General features: G+C 65.2%; 1 protein-coding gene across 5 annotated transcripts in view; it reads left to right on the forward strand.

Moving 5' to 3' along the window:
• Positions 1 to 21,480, forward strand: part of DOT1L (DOT1 like histone lysine methyltransferase) — a 61,748-nt gene that overhangs the window by 24,069 nt on the left and 16,199 nt on the right. For all 5 annotated transcript variants that reach the window (XR_006964870.1, XM_047094621.1, XM_047094622.1 and 2 more), the window contains exons 3-13: positions 1,489 to 1,563; positions 3,626 to 3,689; positions 4,962 to 5,190; positions 6,030 to 6,124; positions 6,481 to 6,543; positions 13,410 to 13,465; positions 15,518 to 15,597; positions 19,246 to 19,314; positions 19,948 to 20,054; positions 20,331 to 20,372; positions 21,247 to 21,357. Coding sequence is in view for 4 of the 5 variants with exons in the window: in XM_047094621.1 (XP_046950577.1) it covers positions 1,489 to 1,563; positions 3,626 to 3,689; positions 4,962 to 5,190; positions 6,030 to 6,124; positions 6,481 to 6,543; positions 13,410 to 13,465; positions 15,518 to 15,597; positions 19,246 to 19,314; positions 19,948 to 20,054; positions 20,331 to 20,372; positions 21,247 to 21,357 (991 nt within the window). In the remaining variant the exon portion in view is untranslated. The remainder of the gene's footprint in view (positions 1 to 1,488; positions 1,564 to 3,625; positions 3,690 to 4,961; positions 5,191 to 6,029; positions 6,125 to 6,480; positions 6,544 to 13,409; positions 13,466 to 15,517; positions 15,598 to 19,245; positions 19,315 to 19,947; positions 20,055 to 20,330; positions 20,373 to 21,246; positions 21,358 to 21,480) is intronic.

Here is a 21,480-nt window from a genome sequence, read left to right on the forward strand (position 1 = left end):
CTAAATTGTGTGCCTGTGAATAGAGATGTTTTGTTGTTGCGTTTCTAGTCTTTGTGCTGTTTTTTTTCCTGCCCTGTGGTGCTGGCCGGAGCCTGGACTGAGTACTGGAGGGAAGTGTCTTTCACCTGTCCCTGCCCTTCTGGGGTCCTCAGTGTCGCACCGCTCGTCTGGTGGCCGCTGCAGGGTGCACACCTTCCTGTACCCTCGGGTCTCCTGACATCAACCACGTGTGCTGCCGAACGGACTGCGCCACGGAGAGGTTGCTCCCTGGGTCTGAGAGAGCACGGGGTAGTTGATGCTTGGAGGCGGGCGTGCCCCGCTGGCCCTGGGGACTGTGAGCCTGAGGGGGTCTTGTGGGGAGGGACAGAGGGGGGAGAGAGAGGGAGAGAGAGAGAATGGATCCCTCCCAAGCGGGCTCCGTGCTGACTGTGGAGCCCGATTCAGGGCTGGAGCCCACGACCCTGGGATGGTGACCTGAGCTGAAATCAGGAGTCAGGTGCTCAGCTGACTGACACGGCTTGCTAACTTGTCGGCTAATGTTTGTAGAGGATTTTTGTGTCTGCGTTCATGAGGGAAATTGGCCCGTCGATTTCCTTTTTCTACCCGGAGTTTGCTTTACGAGGCTTTGTCTCCCTCTGGTTTGGGCACCGGGGTAAGGCCAGCCTCATTGGTGTCACTCGTCCTTACACGTGTCAGGTCTTGGTTATTTGTGTGTTTCAAGGAACTTGTTCATTTCATCTAAGTTTGAAATCATAACGTCCGTGTTTTATATGGTCTACAGCAGTGACTTCTCCCTTGACTTTCTGTCCGCGTTGCATCATGATTCAACAAGGGTCGTATCTTAGGGTTCGTTGATGTATTTTTGTGCCCCTTTTAATCTGTAGGCTCCCCCTGTTTGTTGAAGAAACCCCCTTGTCTTGCGATCAGTTAACTCGTGAGATAATAGTTGCCTTTAGGGGCCTCTGGGTGGCTCGGTCTGACTCTGGATGTCCGCTCAGATCGCGATCTCATGGTTCATGAGGTCGAGCCCTGCTCTGTCGGCGTGGAGCCTGCTTGGGATTCTCTCTGTCCCTCTCTCTCTCTCTGTTCCTGCCCCTACTCCGCTCATTCTCTCTCAAAATAAATAAACTTAAGAGAAAAATAGTTGCCTTTAACCCTCAGTCCACCCGCTGCTTTTCAAGCTCTGACCTGATCAGGCACGCTTCCAGGCTCCGTCGCGAGCGAGCCCAGTTACCCCCCCCCCCCCCCCCCGTAGGCGACACCAACTGAAGCCACGGAAGCGTGTGTGTCACAACTTCATCCTAAACTTTACGCGATTTGTTCTGAAGTGATGCCTCCCTTTCCTCTTGTGCATTTTGAGTTCGGTAATGAGGATTTGTTCTCGTTTTTGTCTTCAGTATTCGGGAGCAAACCGTGTTTAAGACGGTTGAGAGTGGAAAATAGGCGATCGTAACAGTCTTCACTGCTGTCTCTACACTTGTGTTTCAGGTGGGTCTGCGAAGAGATCCCGGACCTCAAGCTCGCTATGGAGAACTACGTTTTAATCGACTACGACACCAAAAGGTGAGCCGAGCTCTGCCGAGTGGTCTCTGGTCTGAGACTCCCTGTCTGGGTTGGCTGGCGCCTCCGTGAGGTTTTGTTGGGGGAAACGTGGATCAGACACCGGAGGACGCGATTGGGAGGGGCGCGTTGCGGGCGCTGCCCCTGCCGTGTGCGGGGCCAGCCCCGGCTGGCGGGCGCTGCCTTCTCTGCGGCCACCGCCAGCGGCGCCTCGGCACGGGCCTCCCCGGTCTCGGTCTCGGGCGCCGGCCGGCTCCAGGCAGGGTCTCTGGGGTTCACCCTCCGGCAGCTTCTGGCAGTTTCCCCGCGGGCACATCCGGAAGGGGAGAGTCCTGTGGGTGGGGAAGGGCGGGGCCGGCTCTGGAATGCCTGCCTGGAGTTGTTTGCTTCTCTTCTTCCCCACTCCTGCCGGTTTAGCTCTGGGCAGGCTTGAAAGCGGCCTGCAGTCTGTCCGGAGGACTGGGTCACCTGCGGGCACGATAGCTGGGCCCAGAGGAGCCCCGAAGCCCCTCGCGGGGCCCGGCACCCCACTGTCGTTGACCTGGCCTCGCTCTTCCAGCCTGAGCCAGCCCTGGCCCCGTACCCCGTTCCCCGATCAGCTCAGCACTTGAGAAGCAAGGAAGGGGCTGTGCTCACCCTCCGTCGTCCCGAGCGCTCAGGCCCTGGGCTCTGGTGGCCTGTGCCTCTGGCAGCAGGGGCCCGGCCGAGGACTGGGGTACGCCCCTCCCGATCCCAGGGCGAGGGTGCGGACGGGCGCTGACCCTTGGACAGGAGGCATTTGGCCAGCGAAGCACACCGTCGGAAAAGGGTTGATTGCTCTGTGCCCGGCCATTGTTTTTAACGATGGTTTTCCTTCAAGGTGGTTTTCCCTTCCGTGTCCAGGTGGCTTAGGAGAGATTGCAAGTGGACACTGGGGGGCCGGTCTGGGGTGCGGCCGAGGATGAGGGGCAGGCGGTCGGTGAAGACGCAGGGAGGCCTGGGGCAGGAAGCTCGGGGTGCACACGGTGCGGCCATCGCTTCCCGTGCCCTGGGTGTGGAGGCTCCTCTCCCAGGCTCCTGGTGTCCTGCTCAGGGCGGGAAGCCTCCTTGCTCTGTGTGCGTTTGTGGGTGTTGTAGGAAGAGCCGGTGACTCCCCCTCCGGTTTGGGGCAGACACTTGGAGCACGTCCCCTCCGCACCGCTGAAACCAAGCGGGTCTCGTCCTCTGTGGGGCGTCCCGGGCCCTGTCACAGGCTGAGCAGCGTCCCTGGCCCCACCCTGTCGATGCCGGAAGTGCCCCGGAGCATCCGCAGATGTCACGCAGTGTCCCCTGGAGGCAGAGTCAGCCCTGGGTGGGGGGGTGGGGGCTGCTCCTGGGTTAGAGGATTTCACTGAAAGTCATACTTGAAGTAAAAATGGTGAGGTTTGGGAGCGTCTAGTCTCACCGACAGACTCCCAGCCCGGTTGTCCTTAGGTATCTAACACGTGCTACCTATGTCTTGGAAAGCGCTGGAAGCTTTCTGCAGAGGCCGGTGTTGGGCGGTGCCCAGGAGAGTCAGGGGGCCCTTGCTGCCGCCGGGTGGTCCCCAAACCCATCAAGTTAGGGCTGAGGCAGGGGCTGTTTCCGGCCAGGGAAGGAAGACCGTGTGGGGCCGGTGCACAGCCTGCGGGGCAGTGGGTCCTGCTGGCAGGTCAGATGGGACTGCTGTCCGGCCCCGGGGGCAGCGACGGCCGGCCCGGGTCCTGCCCACAGCGCGACGTGAAGTCTGTGCAGGGCTCCTCACCTCCTCACCTAACACCTCCTGGGCGCGCCGTTGACCTTGGGTTTGACCCGGGAGCCTCGGCCTCCACAGGCCGCCCCAAGCACGCGGCACGTGGCCCAAGACTGTCTCAGCCCCAGACTCTTGGCTCGGCCTCGTCGCCCACGCGCGGTTCTCCTGGGGGCCCGAGTCCTCCGCCTGCCCACCGGGGGGGGGGGGGCGGGCTGGCTCCGCCTGGCCGTGGGCTGTCCCTCCCGAGAGGCCGGCTGGGCCCCCACGGCTCGTTCCGAGCTCCTCCGTGACCGGAGCCTTTCCCTTGCCTTCCAGCTTCGAGAGCATGCAGAGGCTCTGTGATAAGTACAACCGTGCCATCGACAGCATCCACCAGCTGGTAGGTGGCCTCTGCCCTCCCCCCACGCTCGGCTCCTTGCCTGGGGCGTGTGCTGGGCTGCCCGACCCGGCTGCCCTCACGCTCCCCGGGTGGTTTTAACCACACGCCTCCCAGAGCCTGCAGGCCACCTGGAGTGTGGGCTTCCTTGAGAGGCGTCTGCAGGGGCGCACGAATGTGGCTCGGGTCTGGGGAGCTGCTGTCGGGGGTCGGGTGCGTCCTCGGGCCCTGTGTGCCCGGCGGTCGTCCCCAGGCTCGGGCGCACGCGTACCTTCCCGCCGGCGCCCCGTCTCCGCAGACGCTGACGAGCTTCCCGGGGCTTCTCCTGCCCCTCGGCCAGCAGTGTTGTGAGCATCTCTCCGCCCTCCTGAGACATTCTGACTGGGGAGAGGCCTGAGGCTCTGTCCTCGCTTTCCTGACCCACCATGCTGGGGCCTTAGGAGGCCTCGCCTGGCAAAGAACAGAGACAGCCGGGCCAGGCCGGGCTGCGGAAGCAGTTCCAAAGAGCGCGTCACTCCTGTTTCCAAGGACGTTCTGCTGTCCAGACAGTGTGGGGCTCTTGGTCTGGGTGGGGGCTCTCCGGCAGGAGCCTTGCTGTGGGGGAGGCTGTGGTGGGGTGACAGGCCCTGTGGCACCGGGGCCTGGGACAGGGCAGTCATCCCCGTTAGTAGCAGTGATGGGGGAGGGGGATGCTGAGTCAGTCGAGTATGGTCAGGCCTCGGGCCTCCTGTGCAAAGGGACTGGGGCTCAGAGGTTCTTCTGGGGTCAGCTGCGTGGCACCCCCACCCCACTGCCTCAGTTTTGTCCTGGGCAGGAGGCGGGGCCTGAGGTTTGGGCCGGGCCGTGCGGCCTCCAGTCCCCCGCACAGTGGTGGCCTGGCTCCAGGCCGTCCTGTGTCTCTAGGTGGGAAGGTCCTCGGGGATGCTCTGTGCCCCAGTCCTGGCTGCAGGTGGCTGAAGGGCAGCTGCTGTGCGTCGGAAGGGGGTGGGCTGTGAGGGGTCAGAGGACCCACTGCCCCTTCGGGCCCAGCTCCTGTCCCTGAGGCAGAGGTCCCGGCCATGGGGCCCTAAGAGCCCTTTTTGTGGGCTCCCGGCCCACTTCTCTGCCCAGCCAGGCTCCCGGGTAAGGGCAGAGAGCTCTGAGGCCAGGGCCGCGGGGCCCACACAGCTAGCGGCCTCTGTCGTCTCCTGAGGGGTGTGAGCCTTTAGCCGGCTCGGGCGAGTCCGCGGTGCTGGGAGGACGGTCACTTGTGACGTGCTCCCTTTGACGCCCTAGTGGAAGGGGACCACTCAGCCCATGAAACTGAACACCCGGCCGTCCAACGGGCTCCTGCGGCACATCCTGCAGCAGGTGTATAACCACTCGGTGACGGACCCCGAGAAGCTCAACAACTACGAGCCCTTCTCCCCGGAGGTGTACGGGGAGACCTCCTTTGACCTGGTCGCGCAGATGATCGACGAGATCAAGATGACCGAGGACGACCTGTTTGTGGACCTGGGCAGCGGTGAGTGCGGGCAGCCCGTGCGGGCAGCACGCCGCCTCCCTGGCCCCCGGAGGCAGAGCGGGTGGCTCGGTCACCACCCCCTGCTGCCCGCAGCCCCTCGCGGCAAGCCCCCGTAGCCTCTTGAGACCTGGACGGCTGGGCCTGCGTGCGTGCGGCCCACTTGTCAGGACGCACGGTCCGGAGAGCCTGTCTCTGGTGCGCGGGGCCTGCTCCCTGCAGCCCTGCGTCAGAGCCCGCCCCCCGCCACGCTGTGGCGCCGACGGGGGTGGGCTCGGGTGGCCGGAGCCTTCGGGGTGCTCCCGCGTCTTGTGGAGCCGTGTCTCGCGGATCACTTAGGTCTCAGGAGAACAGCGTCCTGACGCGGGGGCCGTGCGGTGGCCTGTGTGTGTGAGGCAGTGTGAGCGAGATGGCCGTCCCGTCCGCGGGTGGGGGCTCAGCTCAGGGTCTGTGTCCCTAGAATGTCCTCAGGGACCTGGGAGAGCCTGTGGCCTCTGCCTGTTGACCCCCATGGGCAGCACCAGGGGTAGGTCGCGCCTCTGACCCAGGGGCCGCGTCTGTGACAGCACCTCTCCCTTCCCCCCTGTCTCCCTCTCTCTCCCCCTCCCTCCCTCTTGCTCCCTCCCCCTCCCTCTCTGTCTCCCTCCCTCTCCCTCCCTTCCTCCCTCTCTCTCCCCCCTCCCTCCCTCCCTCTTCCTCTCTCTCTCTTCCTCTCTTTCTTTCCCTCTCTTTCTCTCCCTTCTTCTCCCTCTTTTTCCCTCCCTCTTTCTCTTCCTCCCTCCTTCTTTCTCCCTCTCCCCCTCCCCCTCTCTGTCTCTCTCTCTCTGTGTTTGTCTCTGAAGGAGTGGGCCAGGTGGTGCTCCAGGTGGCCGCGGCCACCAACTGCAAACATCACTACGGCGTGGAGAAAGCCGACATCCCAGCCAAGTACGCGGAGGTGAGTGACCCTGGAGTACGGTGCAGGGTCTGGCTCCTGTTGGCCATGACCTGCGGGGCACAGAGAGAGGACAGAACAAGGCGGGTCTCCGTGTGCTCCCCACAGGGCGGCCCGTGCCCTCCAGAGGCGGCTGCCCGGGGAGGGGCCAGTGGGGTTGGGGCAGCGCCTCTGTCTTCGGAAACACCTTAGAGTGTGTGGTCCGGACCCGTGGACCCTGCAGGCCCTGGACTGTCCTGGGGCTGCTTGTCAAAGGGGTCGTGTTGAGGCCTGGTCCACGGGCGGCCCCCCGCTCGTCTCGTGGGGGTAGGAAGGGGCCACGGGGAGCCGCTGACGGCTGTGTGGTCGTTCCCTTGCAGACCATGGACCGAGAGTTCAGGAAGTGGATGAAATGGTATGGAAAAAAGCATGCAGAATACACAGTGAGTGCCATCGCTCCATGCCCCTGCGGCTACCGACCCAGCTCCATTTCTGTGCCTCTTCCTCCCCCTTGACCCGCCGTTCTTCTCCCCTCCCGGGACGGGACGCCCTCCCTGCCTGTCCCGGCCCTGCGTGGGGCGCGCGTGTCGTCACCGGAGTGCTGCCTCCCTCTCCGGTCTCTTCCACCCTCTCTCTGGGCTGCCCGGGGGCTGCGGCCCCTGCGCCTGCCGTCCGAGAACGGGGGCGGCTCTCCTCTCCCCCGGCCGCTGAACGGAGTTCGTCGTGCGTGTGTCTCCAGGCCCCTGCGGGCTCTCGGGGAGCCCTCCCTGGTGTTCCGCACGTGTCTGTGCCAGCAGCGGTGCGAGGCTGGGCCGTGGGGTGTGGGTGGGACGGCCTCTTCCCTCGCCCGCTGGCCCGCTCCGGGGCACCTTCTCCTTGCCTTCGTGGCGGTACGTGACCCCGCCCGTGAGTCCCTCCTGGCAAGCCTCGGCTTTGGGGCCGCACGTGCCCCTGGCTCTCCCGGCTGCCGCCCCTCGGCCTCCGTTGCTCAGCCCTGCCTGTCGGTGCCCAGGCTCCTTGGCCAGGGTTCGAGGCCCCTGGCCTCCGTCTGCCTCCGCCCGGGCACCTGCAGCACACCTCGAAATGTGCGTCTGGTCCCGTGACCCCGTCCCTCACTCTCTTGCCGTGACACACCGCTGCCCTGCAGTCTCCCCGTACCGGGCTGCCGCGGGGACGGCACAGACGGAGCGCGTCTAGACCGCATCTTTGACTCTTCCTCTCTTCCCAGGTCATCGCCTGCACGCACCCAGAGGTTGAGGCCCCGATCGCTGAGGTCCACTTGGCTCTGCGGCGGGGGCCCCGTTGCCCCTCCGTTCCTTGTTCACTCCTTTCCCTCTCCGTAGTCACCGGCCCCAAGCGGGCCGTCGTGGGGCGTGGGCTTTGAGCTGCTTGTGTTAGGGAATGAGGATTGGTCACGAGATGACAGGCTGGGGCGTCGGGGGGGCTGGAGGCGGGGAGGCTCCCTCTCCCTTAGCACCGCCTGACGGCTGCTGCTTTCACGCTCGTGCCTCTGCTGCAGCGTGGGAAAGGCACTCCCCAAACCAAGGCCACCCACCCCTGCCCCTCGGTATTTTCTGGGCGTTCTGGGGAGTTCCGTGTTCTGTGCTTGATGTGTAGAGCTGTGAGGTGTGAGGTCGGCTCCCGGATCCTTTCCGGGCACGCGGGCCCCATCCTTGCAGTCTGCCCTCGCCCCGGTGCTCTGCCCGTGAGGCGTGTCGCACGCCAGTTGAGTGTTTCTGGCCGTCTGTCCTGTCCCGCTGTCCGTCTCCCTCACCAGCCCGTGCCGTCCGTGTTCCCGTGGCTCTGGAGTGCGTCTGCGCTCCCGCAGCGCCCGGCCGTCCTCTGACGTGATGCTTGTCTTTGCCTTGTCCAGATAAACCCAAGAGTCCGTCCGGGGGGCCCCCCGTCACAGAGCACGCTGGCTCGGGGCCGGGGGGAGCGTGTGCATCTGCCCGTTGGGTCGGGAGGAACCAACATCTTGACGGTATTTCCTGCCCTCACACGGGGACTCTCCGTCCATCTGTTGACTTCTTCGTTGAGGTCGTTCACCAGGGTCTTGTACTGAGCCTCGTGTAGGCGTCCTACACGTTCCGTTAAGGTTGTGCCTGAGTCTGTCTGTCTGTCTCGGTGCTTACGTGAAGGTCTTTTTAGCCTCCGGTTCCGCTTGTTCGTTGCGCGTTGATAGGAAGGCAGCTGACCCTTGGGTGTGGTTTGTTCGGGGGCAGCAATACCCTTACTCCGTGACTGTTGCCGTAACGGCTGGTTAGTTCCAGGTTTGTTTGTTGGTTTGTTCTCTGGATTCTTTTGATCCTGTCGTCTGTGAACACAGGCGGTTTTACGCCTTCCTTCTCGATCTGCGTCCCGTATGTCTGTCTTGCTGTGCACGCCAGCATGGCGGCAGACGTGTGCAGGACGCTGTCACGAAGAGAGAGCGGCCCCCTTGCCCTGGTCCTGATGGCATCGGGAAAGCTTCGGGTTCCTCACCGTGGCGACGACGTGCGTTTGCAGGTGTCCCGTGGGTGCCCTTTATCAAGCTGACGTGGTTCTCTTCTGCCATATTTTGTCGAGAGGCTTCATCATGGAGGCCCTCTGTGCGTCTGGCGTGAGCCTGTGCTCTTTCTTTGGCCTGTTGATGTGGTGAGCGAGCCAGCCCTCCCGCCAAGGTGGATCCCACTCGGTCGTGGCACGCGGTCGTTTCCACACGCTGTGTCGGATTTCCGGGGCGCTCCCGTGTCCTTGAGAGATATCGACCCATTTTCCTTCCTGTGGAACATCTTTGGTTCTGGTGTCAGGGTGAGGCCGGCCTCGTAGTGGGGAGGTGCCCTTCTGCTCCTTTTGGGCCAGGACTTGCCCATCCTGTCTCCTGGTGGGATTTCTTCTGGAGTTTTCTCCCCTCCGTGAAAGGCGAGCAGTCCAGCCTTCCTCCTGTGCCCCTGTGTCTGAGGTCCCCTGGTGTTTGCTGTCCGGGCTGAGTGCGCAGTGGGTCCAGTGGGTTTGTTTCCAGGGAACTTCTTCCCGCACGGTCCCCGTATCTGCTGTTAACGCTGGCTGTATTCCCAGATGGCTTATCGTTTTCCTAAAGCTGTGACTTCCTAAATTGTTTTATTTCATTTTTGTTTCTTAAAATTTTAGCTTAGAACGCGAACAGGGGAGAGGGACAGAGGGAGAGAGCATCTTAAGGAGGCTCCGCGCTCAGCCTGACACGGGGCTCCGTCCCACGACCCTGGGATCGTGACCTGAGCCAAAACCAAGAGTCGGACGCTCATTGACCGAGCTACCAGGTGCCCTGGGTTTTCAAGTTTTCAGACGCTTCCTGTTTCTGGTGACGGGGTCAGGCAGCTGCAGCCCACAGCGTAAAGGTTCCGAGATTTCCCAGAAACGGCTGGTGTTGATCCGCGCACGGCCTCCGGCACTTTGTCCGGAGCCTGGTTTTAGCCTCTGGCGTGTTCCTCACGGCCGGAGTAAGAGACAGGGGTGAGGCTGGGGGCGCTGGGCGCCCCGGGCGGGCCTCTGCTCCCCCCACCTCCCCTCTTCCCTTCCTCCCGTCCCCATCCAGAGTCGGTGGTGCGTCAGAGCCTTGTGGCGCAGTGGTTGGCACGCAGGAGGGGCTCTCGTTCCTCCCGCACTCGTCGGCCCTGTCGGGGCCCCAGCGAAGGGTCTGGGAATGGAATTTGGCTGGAAGGACACTGGGGCACGGCCTCGGAGTGGTGTGTGGACGAGCAGCTGGCCGTGCCCCTGGCGTTCTGCTGCCGACTCCACGCGGCCCAGCTCCAGCAGGGTGTGGTGGATTTGTGCCGACCGTGAGCGCCCAGATCTGGCGGGAACTTGTGTCCTGGGTCTGGCGAGGCCGGCCTGCCAGCTTTCTGTGGCTTTGACCGGGCGTCCTGGTTGGCGGACGGGGCCCCGCTCCCGTTTCTTACGGACTGAAGAGGAAACAAAGCCAACGGGAGTCTAAAAATAGCCCAGTGTGCTTCTCTGGGCCAAGGCTCCCTGGGCGGCCGCCTCGGTCCCCCTCCCGCCACCACAGAGGCGCCGCCCAGCCAGGGTTCACCCTGCCAGCCTGGGCACCCCCACCCCCACCCACCCCCGTCCTGCAGTCCAGCAGCTGCCAGCCGCCGGGCCCCCCCGACCCCCCACGCACCCCTCCTGTCAGAGCCGCTCCCCCCGCCACCCTTCTGCTTGGCTTCTGTCTGCGCGTCTGTCTGACCTCAGGGCACCCTCTCCGTCCCTTCCGCCTGGGAGGTGCTCTCTCCAGCCCCCGGGGCCCCCATCACACAGTTCACGGTGAGACCCGCCTGCTGTGGGCACCTGGCGGTGGGCCTGGCGCACAGCAGGTGTCGTGCGTTGAGAGTCCGGTACCTGGGGTGCCCGTGGCCTCGTGGAAGTGCCACGTGGGGAAGGTGCCAGAGTCTTTATGGACCGGCCTGTGCCCTCGTGGGCAGGTGCCTCTCTAGGAAGTGTGCGGGGGCCTCCCTCTGGGCGCCGGCCGCCCCTCCGGGCCTGTCCGCGTCAGGACGGCCCAGTGCTGCCGGCGGGCAATGCCGTGTGGCCCTCGGGGTGGCTGGGCGCCGTGGTGCCTGCAGCTTCCTCCTTGGCCGGGTCAGCCGGAGCCCCGCGCTGGGCTCACCTCCCCTCTGGTCTTGGTCTGGGTCGAGCTGCTGGCGACCCGGTGCTGCTGAGGGAAAGGATCTGGCCGTCCTGCCGAGCTGCGCTGTGTCCGTCTGTGGGTTGGGCTGCCCCTGGGCAGGTGGGCTGCAGGTTAGCGAACACAGAGTGACAGAGCATGCAGGGCCACCTGACCTTGGGTGGGGGCGAGCTGGGTCTCTCCGTTCTTGGAAGCAGGCTCTTGTCCCCTCACCGGAGACGTGTTCCTCCAGGGGGAACCAGCAGCCTGGGGTGGGGCTGCGGGGGCCACAGGCGGATCAGTGGTTTCTGGGAAGGGCGGGGAAAGGTGGTCACGGGGACTGAAAGCCTCTGCACCTGTGCGTGCCGGGGCCCTCTCACGCGTCCCCCCGTTTCTCTGTAGAAGGAGGTCTCGGGGTCCCCTGGGCAGGGGCGCACGGGAAGGCCACGCACGTCCTTCTGAGCTCTGTTAACTCCGGACCGCTGGGCCCAGCGGCACGGCCGGCTTAGCTGGTGGTCACTGTGCCCGTCACTGCCCTTGGATGATCGCAGCCCGCCTGTGCCCGGAGCAGGCCTGCAGGGGCTGGGTGGGCAGAGCCTGGACACCGGCTGTTTCCTTGCTTGGAATGTGAGGCCGAAGCTCCACAGTGCTGCTGTGGACGGTGAACCAGCCTCCGAGGTCAGGGACCTGGCCACCGCAAGAGACACCTGCGGCACCCCTGTCCGTTCCCAGAACCCCACCCTACGGACAGGGATGTGCCAGGAGGGCCCTTGAGGGTGGGGGTGTTACGGGAGGACACCCAGGGCTCAGTAGATGGTGGTCCCCAAGCCCCAAGGCTGTGGTTTATACAGAGAAAGGATAGGAAGCAAGATGACCTCCGGGCAAAGGCGTGTGGGGCAGGGGTGGGGACACCAGGCCAAGCTTCCAGAATCCTCTCCCACCGTGTCCCTCAGGATGTGCTTAATTCCCCCAAACCGACACATGAGGTGTGGTCTCCAGGGGGCGTAGAGACCCAGCGCCCAGGTTCTCACGGGGGGTCGGTCAGCAGGCCCGTCTGCCGGGCTCGGGCGGAGACCCCAGACCCCAGGAGGGGAGCAGGTCCTCGGCGCAAACCTCGTGTCTGCACAGACAGCTCCGGGACACGAGCCCCCCGCCGGCGAGGGTGGTGGGAGCCCCGGAGTCCGGGTCCAGACGCCCCTGAGGGCCGGCCTCGTGAGCCGGCCTCGGGGGAGGGAGGTGTCAGGCCCGTGTGGGCTCTGTCTTGCACAGGACAGTAAGCACTTTGGACTTGAGCCACTCCTGAGGCCCTCAGGGCTGTCCTTGGGAGTGCGGATCCTGAAAGTTCCACAGGTGGGGAGGGGGTTCAGAGACAGGACGACTGGGGTGTGGGCAGCCCCCCCAAGGTGCCAGAGCGCGTGAGGGTGGCCGCCCTTCTCCCCGTCCCCCACGCCGTGCGCTGTCACAGCACATCCACCGCATGCTGCCCTAGGCGGTCTCCTCGCGTGTGCACCGGGGAAGACGGGCCTGGCTCGGGCCCTGGCTCACGGCCTCATGCCCTGGGGCAGCAGCACGCAGGACCTTCTCTGCTCGGGTCTCTCTTCCGTCCCTTTGTGAGAGCCTGCAGGGCCGGTGCCCCGTTGGGCTGCTGTCTTCACGAGAAGGGTGGGGGTTCCGGGTCACCTCACCGCATGTGTGGGGGTGCAGGTGAGGGCAGTCACCCCCAACCCTCGGCTTCCATGAGCCCCGCCCTGTCCGTGGATGGGCCCGTTCTGGACATTTCACCCATGCGGACTCAGACCCCGCGGGGCCTCTCGTGTCTGGTTCCCTCCCTGAGCGTCGCGTGTTCGGGGTCCGTCCGCGGGGCGGCGGGGGTGGGCGCCTGGCTCCTGCTGGCGTCCGGGGGACCTTCCTGTGTGTGGGGGACACGCTGGTGGACATTTTGGGTTGTTTCCACGGTTTGGCTCTTGTGAATCACTCACGCTGCCGAGGTCACGCGTGCACAAGATCTTGTGTAGATGTGTGTTCTCCATTCTCCGGCGGGCACCGAGGAGCCGTGAGGACTGTCTTTTCAAAGAGTGAACCAGTTAGGCTTCTTGGCTTGTGGAACGCCACAGCTGTGGCCGCGTGGGTTGTCACGAACCGGGTGCTCCCGGGCGGACTTGGGCCCGGAGTCGCCATGTCCGTCTGCCGCGTGAGCGGCAGGGAGAGCTGGAGGGAAGGTGCCTCGGGGCCCTTGCAGGCGGACAAGCCGGCGCAAGCCTGGGGTCAGATGGACGCCCCGGGGGGTGTTTGTGTGTTGCAGAGAGCAAGCCGTGCGGACGCTGTCACCTGGCCGCTGTCACCTGGCGGAGACCTGTGCCCCGGGGCGCTTCCTGAGTGCCTCGCCAGCGGGTGGGAACAGAAGCGGCCGTGCCTCACGGTCCCGCGGCGTGTCCTCTGGTGTAGCTGGAGCCTCCGGCCCACCGTCTTGTTGTCCTGTGTGTGCCCCGTCCCTGCTCCGGGTCGCTGTGTAGTGACCGACCGTGGGTGGTCCCGTAGCCCCAGGAGCCGCCGTCCCCTCCCCCGTCTCACGTCCTCCCCACTTTAGCGACCGCGCTCATCTCATCCTCTCTCCGAGGGCAGGGCGGGCGGGGCGCGACGCCCAGGGAGGCCCCACCAGCCTCGCTCCTGTTCTCTTCCTTCCAGCTGGAAAGAGGCGACTTCCTCTCGGAGGAGTGGAGAGAGCGGATTGCCAACACAAGGTAGGGTCCGGCCCGGGCAGGTGCCCCAGGGGAGGGTGGGTCCGTGGCCACGGGGCACGAGCCTTTTCTTTCTCTCCCGGCCCCTCGCCTACAGCAGAGGGGGGCGGGTGGGGGTGGGGAGGTGGCCGGGCCCCGGCTCCCACTGCCCATCCCCCGCCCCCTGGCCAGCCGTGGGGCTGGCTGTCCGCACCCCTGACCCCTGAGGGCGGCCGGCTGGGACGCTGCGGCGTTGCCCACGGGCCTGCCCTGGGCCCGACACGGGTCTGCGGCCCCTTCTCTGGCCTCCAGCGTGTGGGTCTCCCCGGACACAAGGCAGCCTTGCCCGCAGCAGCCACTGTCTGGGGGACCTGGCAGTGTGGCCTCTCTCTGCCTTTCCTGCAGGCTTACCGCCTGCCGCCCTGTGTTCCCCAGCGTCTGAGCCTGGGGGCAGGTAGAAGGCGGGGTTGGGGGGGGCGGCTCTTTGCAGAGTGTGTCCCTTTGTGGCGCTCCTGTGACAGGTCCCCCATCTGTGCTGGGTCCGCCCTGGTCTCCCTGCCAGCCCGGTCTTCCCTCTTTCCCTGAGCCCCTTGTGCTGACCCCATGAGCGTCCCCATCGGTAGGGATGTGAGGGCTCTCCAGCGGAGAGGAAGCCCCGTCGTCACCGAGAGCTGGCTAGCAGCACGCAGGCCCAGGGGTCCCGTCTCTGGTTGCGCTGGCGACGTGAGAGCTCATGGCGAGCACACCGCCCCCCTGGGCCTCGCCGCCCCTGGTCCTGTGGGAGAGCAGGATGGGCCTTGGGCCCGGAGAGCATCCCCTGACGTGCCCCAGGCGCTCTGCTTCTGGGCCCCCTCCCCAGCAGCCCCCTTATCGTTAGGGCGTCCGCCCCTGCTTTGCCTGGCCTCAGTGAGCTTCTGGTGGCTTCCGAGACACGAGAGGGTGGCTGCCTTCAGAGCACCCTTCTTCGGTCAGGGCTTATCGCACCCAGCTCTCTCGTCGGGGCTCGGTCTCTCAGCCCCCAGGGACGCCTGTGCCCCGGCCTAAAGTCCCACCCGCCCTCCTTCCATGCGGCGCCGTGGGGGGAGCACACTGGGCGCTTCTGCGTCTCTAATGCCTGTTGGGTGCGCTGTCTGTTCTCGCCCTGCTCAGGCTCCCCAGGACCATTCTGTTACTGGGTGCAGTGACGGTTTCCAGGCTTTTTTTTTTTTTTAATATTTATTTTTCGGGAGAGTGTAAGCAGGGGAGGGGCAGAGAGAGGGGGACAGAGCTGTCAGCACAGAGCCCGACGCGGGGCTCATGAACCGTGAGATCACGACCTGAGCCAAAGTCAGACGCTAAACCGACTGAGCCACACAGGCGCCCCAGGTTTCCAGACTTTTTAATTTTAAACTATCAAGACTTAAATGGAGCAGCGAGGGGACGGCCATCGGCCCTCTCTCTGTCTTCCGTCACGTTCCGGTGAGGAGGTAAACTCCCTGTGCGCAGTTCTGGTGGCTGTGCCCAGTTCTCGCTGTGGCGTAGTTTTTACCTGGAGGCCCTTAGGTGGGGAGACAGGAGCCGCACGACCGCGCACAGAGCCGGGTTACTCGTGGGCTCAGATGAGCCAGCGGCGTGCTGCTCGTAGAGCGCGGCCGTCAGAGTTCCTCTCGTGGGCGAGAGCCGGGCCTGGGCGGGCGTGGGGCGGCGTGTCCGGGCCAGGCACGAGGGAGAACGGAGAAGGGACGAGCCACACCCTCCCTGGGGACGACTTCGCTTCTGGTCCCACGGGTCCTCTCCTGCTGCCTCGGTGTCCTCACGTCTCTGTCCCCAGGGGACATCTCTGCGGTCCTGTTTCGGCCCCAGGGGCCTCCTCCCGGCGAGCAGGTGTCCACCTTTCCTCCTGGGAAGCGGGCAGCCTGGTTGTCGAGCCAGCAGCAAGCCGGGCTCAGCGTCCTGGCCCGCGGGCCCTGGTCGCACCCCCTTTCCCCCCCAGGCTGGGGCGCTGGCGGAGGAGGCCGTGGCATGGTGTGCCCCGGAGTGCTGTGCGCGTGCGCGGATGGAGCCTTCGTTGTACTCAACTGGAATATTATTTTGCAGTGTTATATTTGTGAATAACTTTGCCTTTGGTCCTGAGGTGGATCACCAGCTGAAGGAGCGGTTTGCGAACATGAAGGAAGGTAACGCGCTCCCCGTAACCCTGCCCTGCATCGCCCCGCGCCCGGTCTGTCTGTGGATCTGGCACCGGTTGTGGGGCTTGGAGCCCTTGCCCGTGTCCGTCAGCCTCGGGAGCGGGGTTCCGCTGATGGGACCCGGGTGGGCGGCCAGACTGACGAGCGGGCCCCAGGCCGTGCGGTTACGTTCCCGTTTCGCGTAGACACCGAATGACTTCTCTGTACAAGGATGTCCCCGCTTCTGCCGCGGGATCGCTCGGTCCGTGCCTGAAACTCAGATTTGACTGGCGTCCCCATTTTATCTGCTGGCCCTAACCTGGGGGCGGTGAGGGCACCGGGGCCGTCCAGACTGGCCCCTTTGCTCTTCCTGGGTTTTCCCTGTGTCTGGGCCCATCGCCGCCCGGCCGCCTCCGCCTTCCGTTCCCGGGGTGGGGAGGAGGGACGGCCCCTTCGCTGTGTGTGAGGCTCCGACTCGCGGCCACAGCTGCTCGGCACGGCTGTGGGGGGGGGGGGGGCAGCGGAGGAGCCTGGGAGCCCGCACTCTTGTTCTCAAGCCAGACGTGCGCCTAGGGTCGTGTTTCCCTCGTGCCCGTGAAGGCTTCTCGGTTTGCAGCTGTGTTGGTGCTTTGGTGGCGTGTGAGGCCCTCCACTGTGTCCGGCCTGAGCCGCCTGGGGAAGAGTGTGTGTTTTCTAAATCTCGGCAAGCTGAGAGTCAAGGCCGCGTGCCGAGGTGCAGCCTCTTGGCAGCCTCATGGTCGCTTCACGGCCTGGGACAGCCAGCCGCTCCCTCTGGGGGAGCACCTGGGAACGGCCATCCTGAGTGGCGGCCCGAGGTGCCTGTGCCACGGGGCCGCGTGCCCCCCCCCCCCCCCCGCACACCCTCTGTGGCTGCGGGACGAGGGAAGGAGGCTCCCTCCGGCTCTTGGCTTCTGGCCCCGGGAGTGGGGTCAGGGCCCGCTCAGGACGCAGGTGGCCCAGGTTAGGTGTCTCCTCTCCCTTCGCCGTGCCAGGGGTTTCCTGGTGTGCTTGGAATGTCAGACGGACGAGAACATCCCGTGTAGAATCTTCTCAATAGGTGGGAGTCAGCTAGTTTGTTTGGATACCAACTCGGCCTTTGTAAGTGCCGGTGGGCCACACAGCATGTTGTGCTCGTACTCGGAGCGTGGGAGAGAGAACCCGGCGAGCTCCCGGAGGGAGGTAGAAACGCCAGCACGCTTGTGGGCTGTAGGTTGCCCTGGGCACCCCGTGGGCCACGGCGGGTCCTCCTGTCTGTCTCCGTGGACGGGGGCCATGCCGCCTGGCTGTTTGCTCTCCTCGGTGTGCAGCCCCCTGCCTGTTTCTCATCCGTCCTCACTGACCCAAGAGTCGAGGTCATACCTGTTTCTCCCCGTGGAGAAAGTCCAGTCAGTTGGGCCGAGCCCTGTGACGCGCTGAGCCCCGCGTCCTTGGCCGTCGTGCACGGTGTTTCAGGAGAGAGGAGCCCACCGCTCGTGGGTCCGGTCTGCAGCCAAGTGCTCAGACCCTAGCTCGGGACTCCCCTCCCCACAAGCGCCCAGGGTGCACGGCGGCCGGGCTCCGGGTGGGGGCCAGGGGCTGCTGCTGTCCCCGTTAGAGCTCTGACCTCAGGCGCTCGTCCTTCTCCGGGTCCTCCGGGCATGAGCACGACTGGCCTGCGGGCGCCTGGTGGGGTGTGCCCTGGCGGGGGAAGTGGGCCGTGAGCTGTGGCTGTACCGTGAGGTTGTGTATGCCGTCCTCACACTGTCGGCCCACCCGGGGCCTGGACGGGAAGCCCCAGGAAGTGCCCTCATTCTTAGCCGGTCACTGCAGTTCCTAAAGCTACAAGAACTTTCTAGACTCCTAGATGGCCTGCATGTGACCTCAGTGCTCCCAGCCAGGGAGTGGCACCTTCCCTGCCCCTCCCACCTGGGTCCTGTCCCTAGCTGTAAGAAGGCCCCGGGTGCCCTCTTCACCCCTGTTGTTAGAGAGGAATGGGATTGGGTCCCCTGTGTCTCGTGATAGAAGGTTTTGAGCTCGTGAGAGGGTCGCTCTGCGTAGACACAGGCGGTTGCCGGCTGTCTTCAGCACCGACGGCCACGGGTCGTGCACACGTGTGTCTCTTGGTCATTTTGGAAGAGTGAGCAGTGGCTGTCCCAGGGTAGGGACCGAGCTGTGCACCTGCCCCGGGACGGACCAGGGAGCCCCTCCGCCTGCTGCCCACCCGAGAGCTTGCCTTCCCACCACCCTGCCCTGGCCAGGGGCCTCGCGGGCTTTGGCTCCAACACATCTCCTCCCTGCTCGTCGGGGACGCCTGCCGGGCACTCGGGCTCGCCGTCCCGCGCGGCATTGCTCTCCGGGTCTCTGCATCGTGCTTTCCCGTGGGAGGGCTGCCTGCCGAGCCCTGCGGTCCCAGCTGCCGGCTGTGACCTCCTCCCGGGCCCTCGCGGCACCGGCTGTTGCCGAGTGGGCAGCGCGGGGTGCCGGGCTCCTAGCGGGAGCACCCGTGGACCCGGCGTTTATCCCGCTTGGCACCACGCTCTCAGAGGCGCCCTGGGTTCCCAGCGTCCCACGGGGCTCTGTTCGGCCCCTGGCTGCGAGACCTCTGATGCGACCCCCCTGGCACGACACGTCCGCCCCCTGACTTCGCCCCTGGCCCGTCACCCCCTGCTCCCAGGGGCCCGGTTCTCAGGACCGGGGGCAGTGGGTGCTCCCAGCGCCGGGGGTCATGGCAGGCTGGCGTGTTTGTGCCCGTGTGCATCTGTGTCTGTGTGCGTGTGTCGAACTGCACGCAAAGGGAGTTTTCCAATTGACTGATTCGTTGATAGAGAGGAGGGAGGGTGCACAAGCAGGGGAGGGGCAGAGAGAGAATCCCCAGCGGGCTCTGTGCTGTCAGCGCGGAGCTTGACGAGGGGCTCAGTCCCATGAACCGTGAGGTCATAACCTTAGCCAAAAATCAAGAGTCGGACGCTCAGCCCACCGACCACCCAGGTGCCCCGGGACTTTTCCAATTTGAACGTGACCTTATTGTTTTCCTTGACTTCTCCGACTGGCTCTTCTTTCCCTCATACGGAGAAGCGTGGCTTCTGGGAGCGCGTGTGTTTGTTCGCGGTGTTTGTCACGCACGCGCCGCGGACTCCCTCCTGAGCCCGCGGATTCCTCTGTGAGTCCTCTCTCCTTAGAACTCCGCACACTGGGGATGATGCGGCCCGTGTGGCTGCCCCGCCGACGCGGCCCGGTGCTGCTTTTGGGGCTCTAGGGCTTTGCCTTGGCTGTCGATTGCAGGACGCGTCCCACAAGCACGCAGACCGTGGGGGGCGGGGGGTGGCGTGCCAAGTCACCGTCCTCACTCCCGCCCGGTCTGTCCTCACAGACGGGTGAGCCCCCAGCTGGGACCTTTGGGTCCGAGGTCAGCACCGTGGGGCCTTGGACCGTTGTCACAGGAGAGCAGCTGGCGGGACAGAGTTAAGCTGGGAGGCGGCACCTGGTCCTGCTCTTCCTCGTAGGAGGCGGACGGGACTCCTTCCTGCTGCTGTGCACGCGGTCGCTGTCCCCGCTCCTCCTGCGGCTTCCCCTTACTCCCCTGACGTCTGTCTCCCTCTCATTTGTGTGCGTGCAGGTGCTTCCCCACGAACGGCAGTAACTAGGTTTGTGTTTCAGGCGGCAGAATTGTGTCCTCGAAGCCCTTTGCGCCTCTGAACTTCAGAATAAACAGCAGAAACTTGAGCGGTAAGAAGTTCTTGGTTGCTGAAGTATTAAGATCTGTGATTTCCGGCATCTGGCTGTGTCAGCATAGGGTCTGTCCCCTGGCACTGCTCACGTCGGGGCAGACCACCCCCTGGGGGCATTCCTCCCCTGCCCGGCCCCCGCCCCCACCCCATGCCAGGACTGCCCTGGTTGTGATGACCACAGACGTCCCCAGACCTGCCCTGTGTCCCCTGGGGGCAGAGTGGCCCCAGGTGGGTGTCGAAGGCGGGACAGGTCAGGAGAACTCAGGGAGGGGTCTGTCACAGAGGTGGCTGTCCTGCATAGCATGGGCTGCACCTCAGGCCCCTGGGCCAAGCCACATGGGCCCCGGGGCTCATGACCTCTTGTGTGCTGCTGGGGGCTCCTGTAGCCACGTTGCTTTTCAGTAGCCCTCTAAGTGGTCTCCGACCCCACGGGGGCTTGTCGCCATTCTCCTTGGACAAGCCCCTCGGGGGAGTGGGACTGATGCGAGCACCTCACCTGGCCTCCCACCTGTCTCTTGTGAGAAGGGAGGGAATCCCCACAAAACCGTGCAGAGCCTCCCCCCACCCACACACACGCCCCGCTCACCCCTCGGGCGCAGGAGGGGCCCTAACCGCAGCCCTTTGTGCGCAGACATCGGCACCATCATGCGCGTCGTGGAGCTCTCGCCCCTGAAGGGCTCTGTGTCCTGGACGGGGAAGCCAGTCTCCTACTACCTGCACACCATCGACCGCACCATAGTGAGTGCCCCACGCGTGCGGGGTGGGGGGGCCCGGCGCTCTCCGCGGCCCCAGCCCTTGTGTGGGGCGGGCCTTGTCCCGGGTGGCTCGTGACAGGGTCGGGCCCCACACGCTGGGAGCCCGGATCGGGTCGGCCCCTACAGACGTCCGCCTGGGGGACTCTGTGCCACCCTCCCGAGAGCGCCTGCTGGCTGTGCATCCGGGACGTTGCTTTCGTCCTGAAAGGGTTGGGGCTGACTTCTAATAAAAGTTTTCCTTTCCTTTTTGTATTTTTAGCTTGAAAACTATTTTTCTAGTCTGAAAAACCCAAAACTCAGGGTAAGTCTGTGTTCTTCCCTCGCCTGAACAGCGTGTGTGTGCTGCCTGTTGGGGTGTGCGGGTTGCAAGTGGCCACACACGCGCAGGTGCTGGTCTGTGTGACGGGGTCTGGGTCACGGCCCTGCCCGCGCACACCCGCCTCGTCCTTAACGGCCGCAGCTGGGCCACGGTTCTTACGCGCGTTTCGGCAGCGCGTTGAGCGGGTCTCTGAAGTGGGCTTTGGTGACGCGGGCATTTGTGCTGAAGGGCGGCGAGCGGCCCTCGTGCTGTCCCGGCGTGAGTCGCCATCCGAGGGCAGAGCGGCCGCCCCCGCAGCGGGGCGCCAGCCTGGGTCCTGACTGCGCCGGCCGCCTGGGTCCTGCATTCCTCCCAGTGCTCACGCCCTCCCCGCTGCGGCCTCGTGGCCGCTGTCCGTTTGTTCCGTACGTCTGTCCGAGAGCTTTTCTTTCTTTCTGGAGACTCAGACAAGTCCGTGTGCAAGAGAGGCCTGTCAGACGGCCAGCTCCGGCCACCTGGGGCCCCGTGTCCTTCCCACCGTAGCCGGGCACCTGTGTCCACAGCCCTGCAGCTGCCGGCCCGCCCGGGTGTTGCCGGGAGCCCAGGCCGGCGGCAGCGTCTGCCCTCGGGCACAGGCCTCTCTCGGTGTGGCGGTGTGGCAGAGCTCGCCGCCCACGGGAGGGAGAGGACGGTCGGGCGGCTCCTCTGCCCCACGGTCCGCACGGTCTGCCTAGAGGGTGGCGGGGGGAGGGGGGGCTGCACTCTCGGGCTCCGCTGTGCCTCGGTTTCCCCGCCTGTGCTGGTGGCGCACCGCGAGCCGTGCAGGAGGGCCCGGCCGAGCCCGCGCATCCGCGAACGCCCACCGCTTGCTTTCCAGGAGGAGCAAGAGGCGGCTCGGCGCCGGCAGCAGCGAGAGAACAAGAGCAACACGACCACTCCCACCAAGGTGCCCGAGAGCAAGGCCGCCGTGGCCGCGGACACCCCCGTGGTGAGCGCTCGCCGCACGCCCTGCACCCGCCCCCCCCCCCATGCTCCGTGGAGGGCGGCTCCCGTGACTTACCGGGAACGCGCGTCCCCGACGAGGGCATCGCGTCCCCTTGACGTCCCGCTG

The sequence above is a fragment of the Lynx rufus genome, unplaced genomic scaffold, assembly GCF_022079265.1.
Source record: "Lynx rufus isolate CCGP_SWC_20201006 ecotype Redwood Valley unplaced genomic scaffold, mLynRuf1.p SCAF_4, whole genome shotgun sequence".
Lineage (NCBI taxonomy): Eukaryota > Metazoa > Chordata > Mammalia > Carnivora > Felidae > Lynx > Lynx rufus.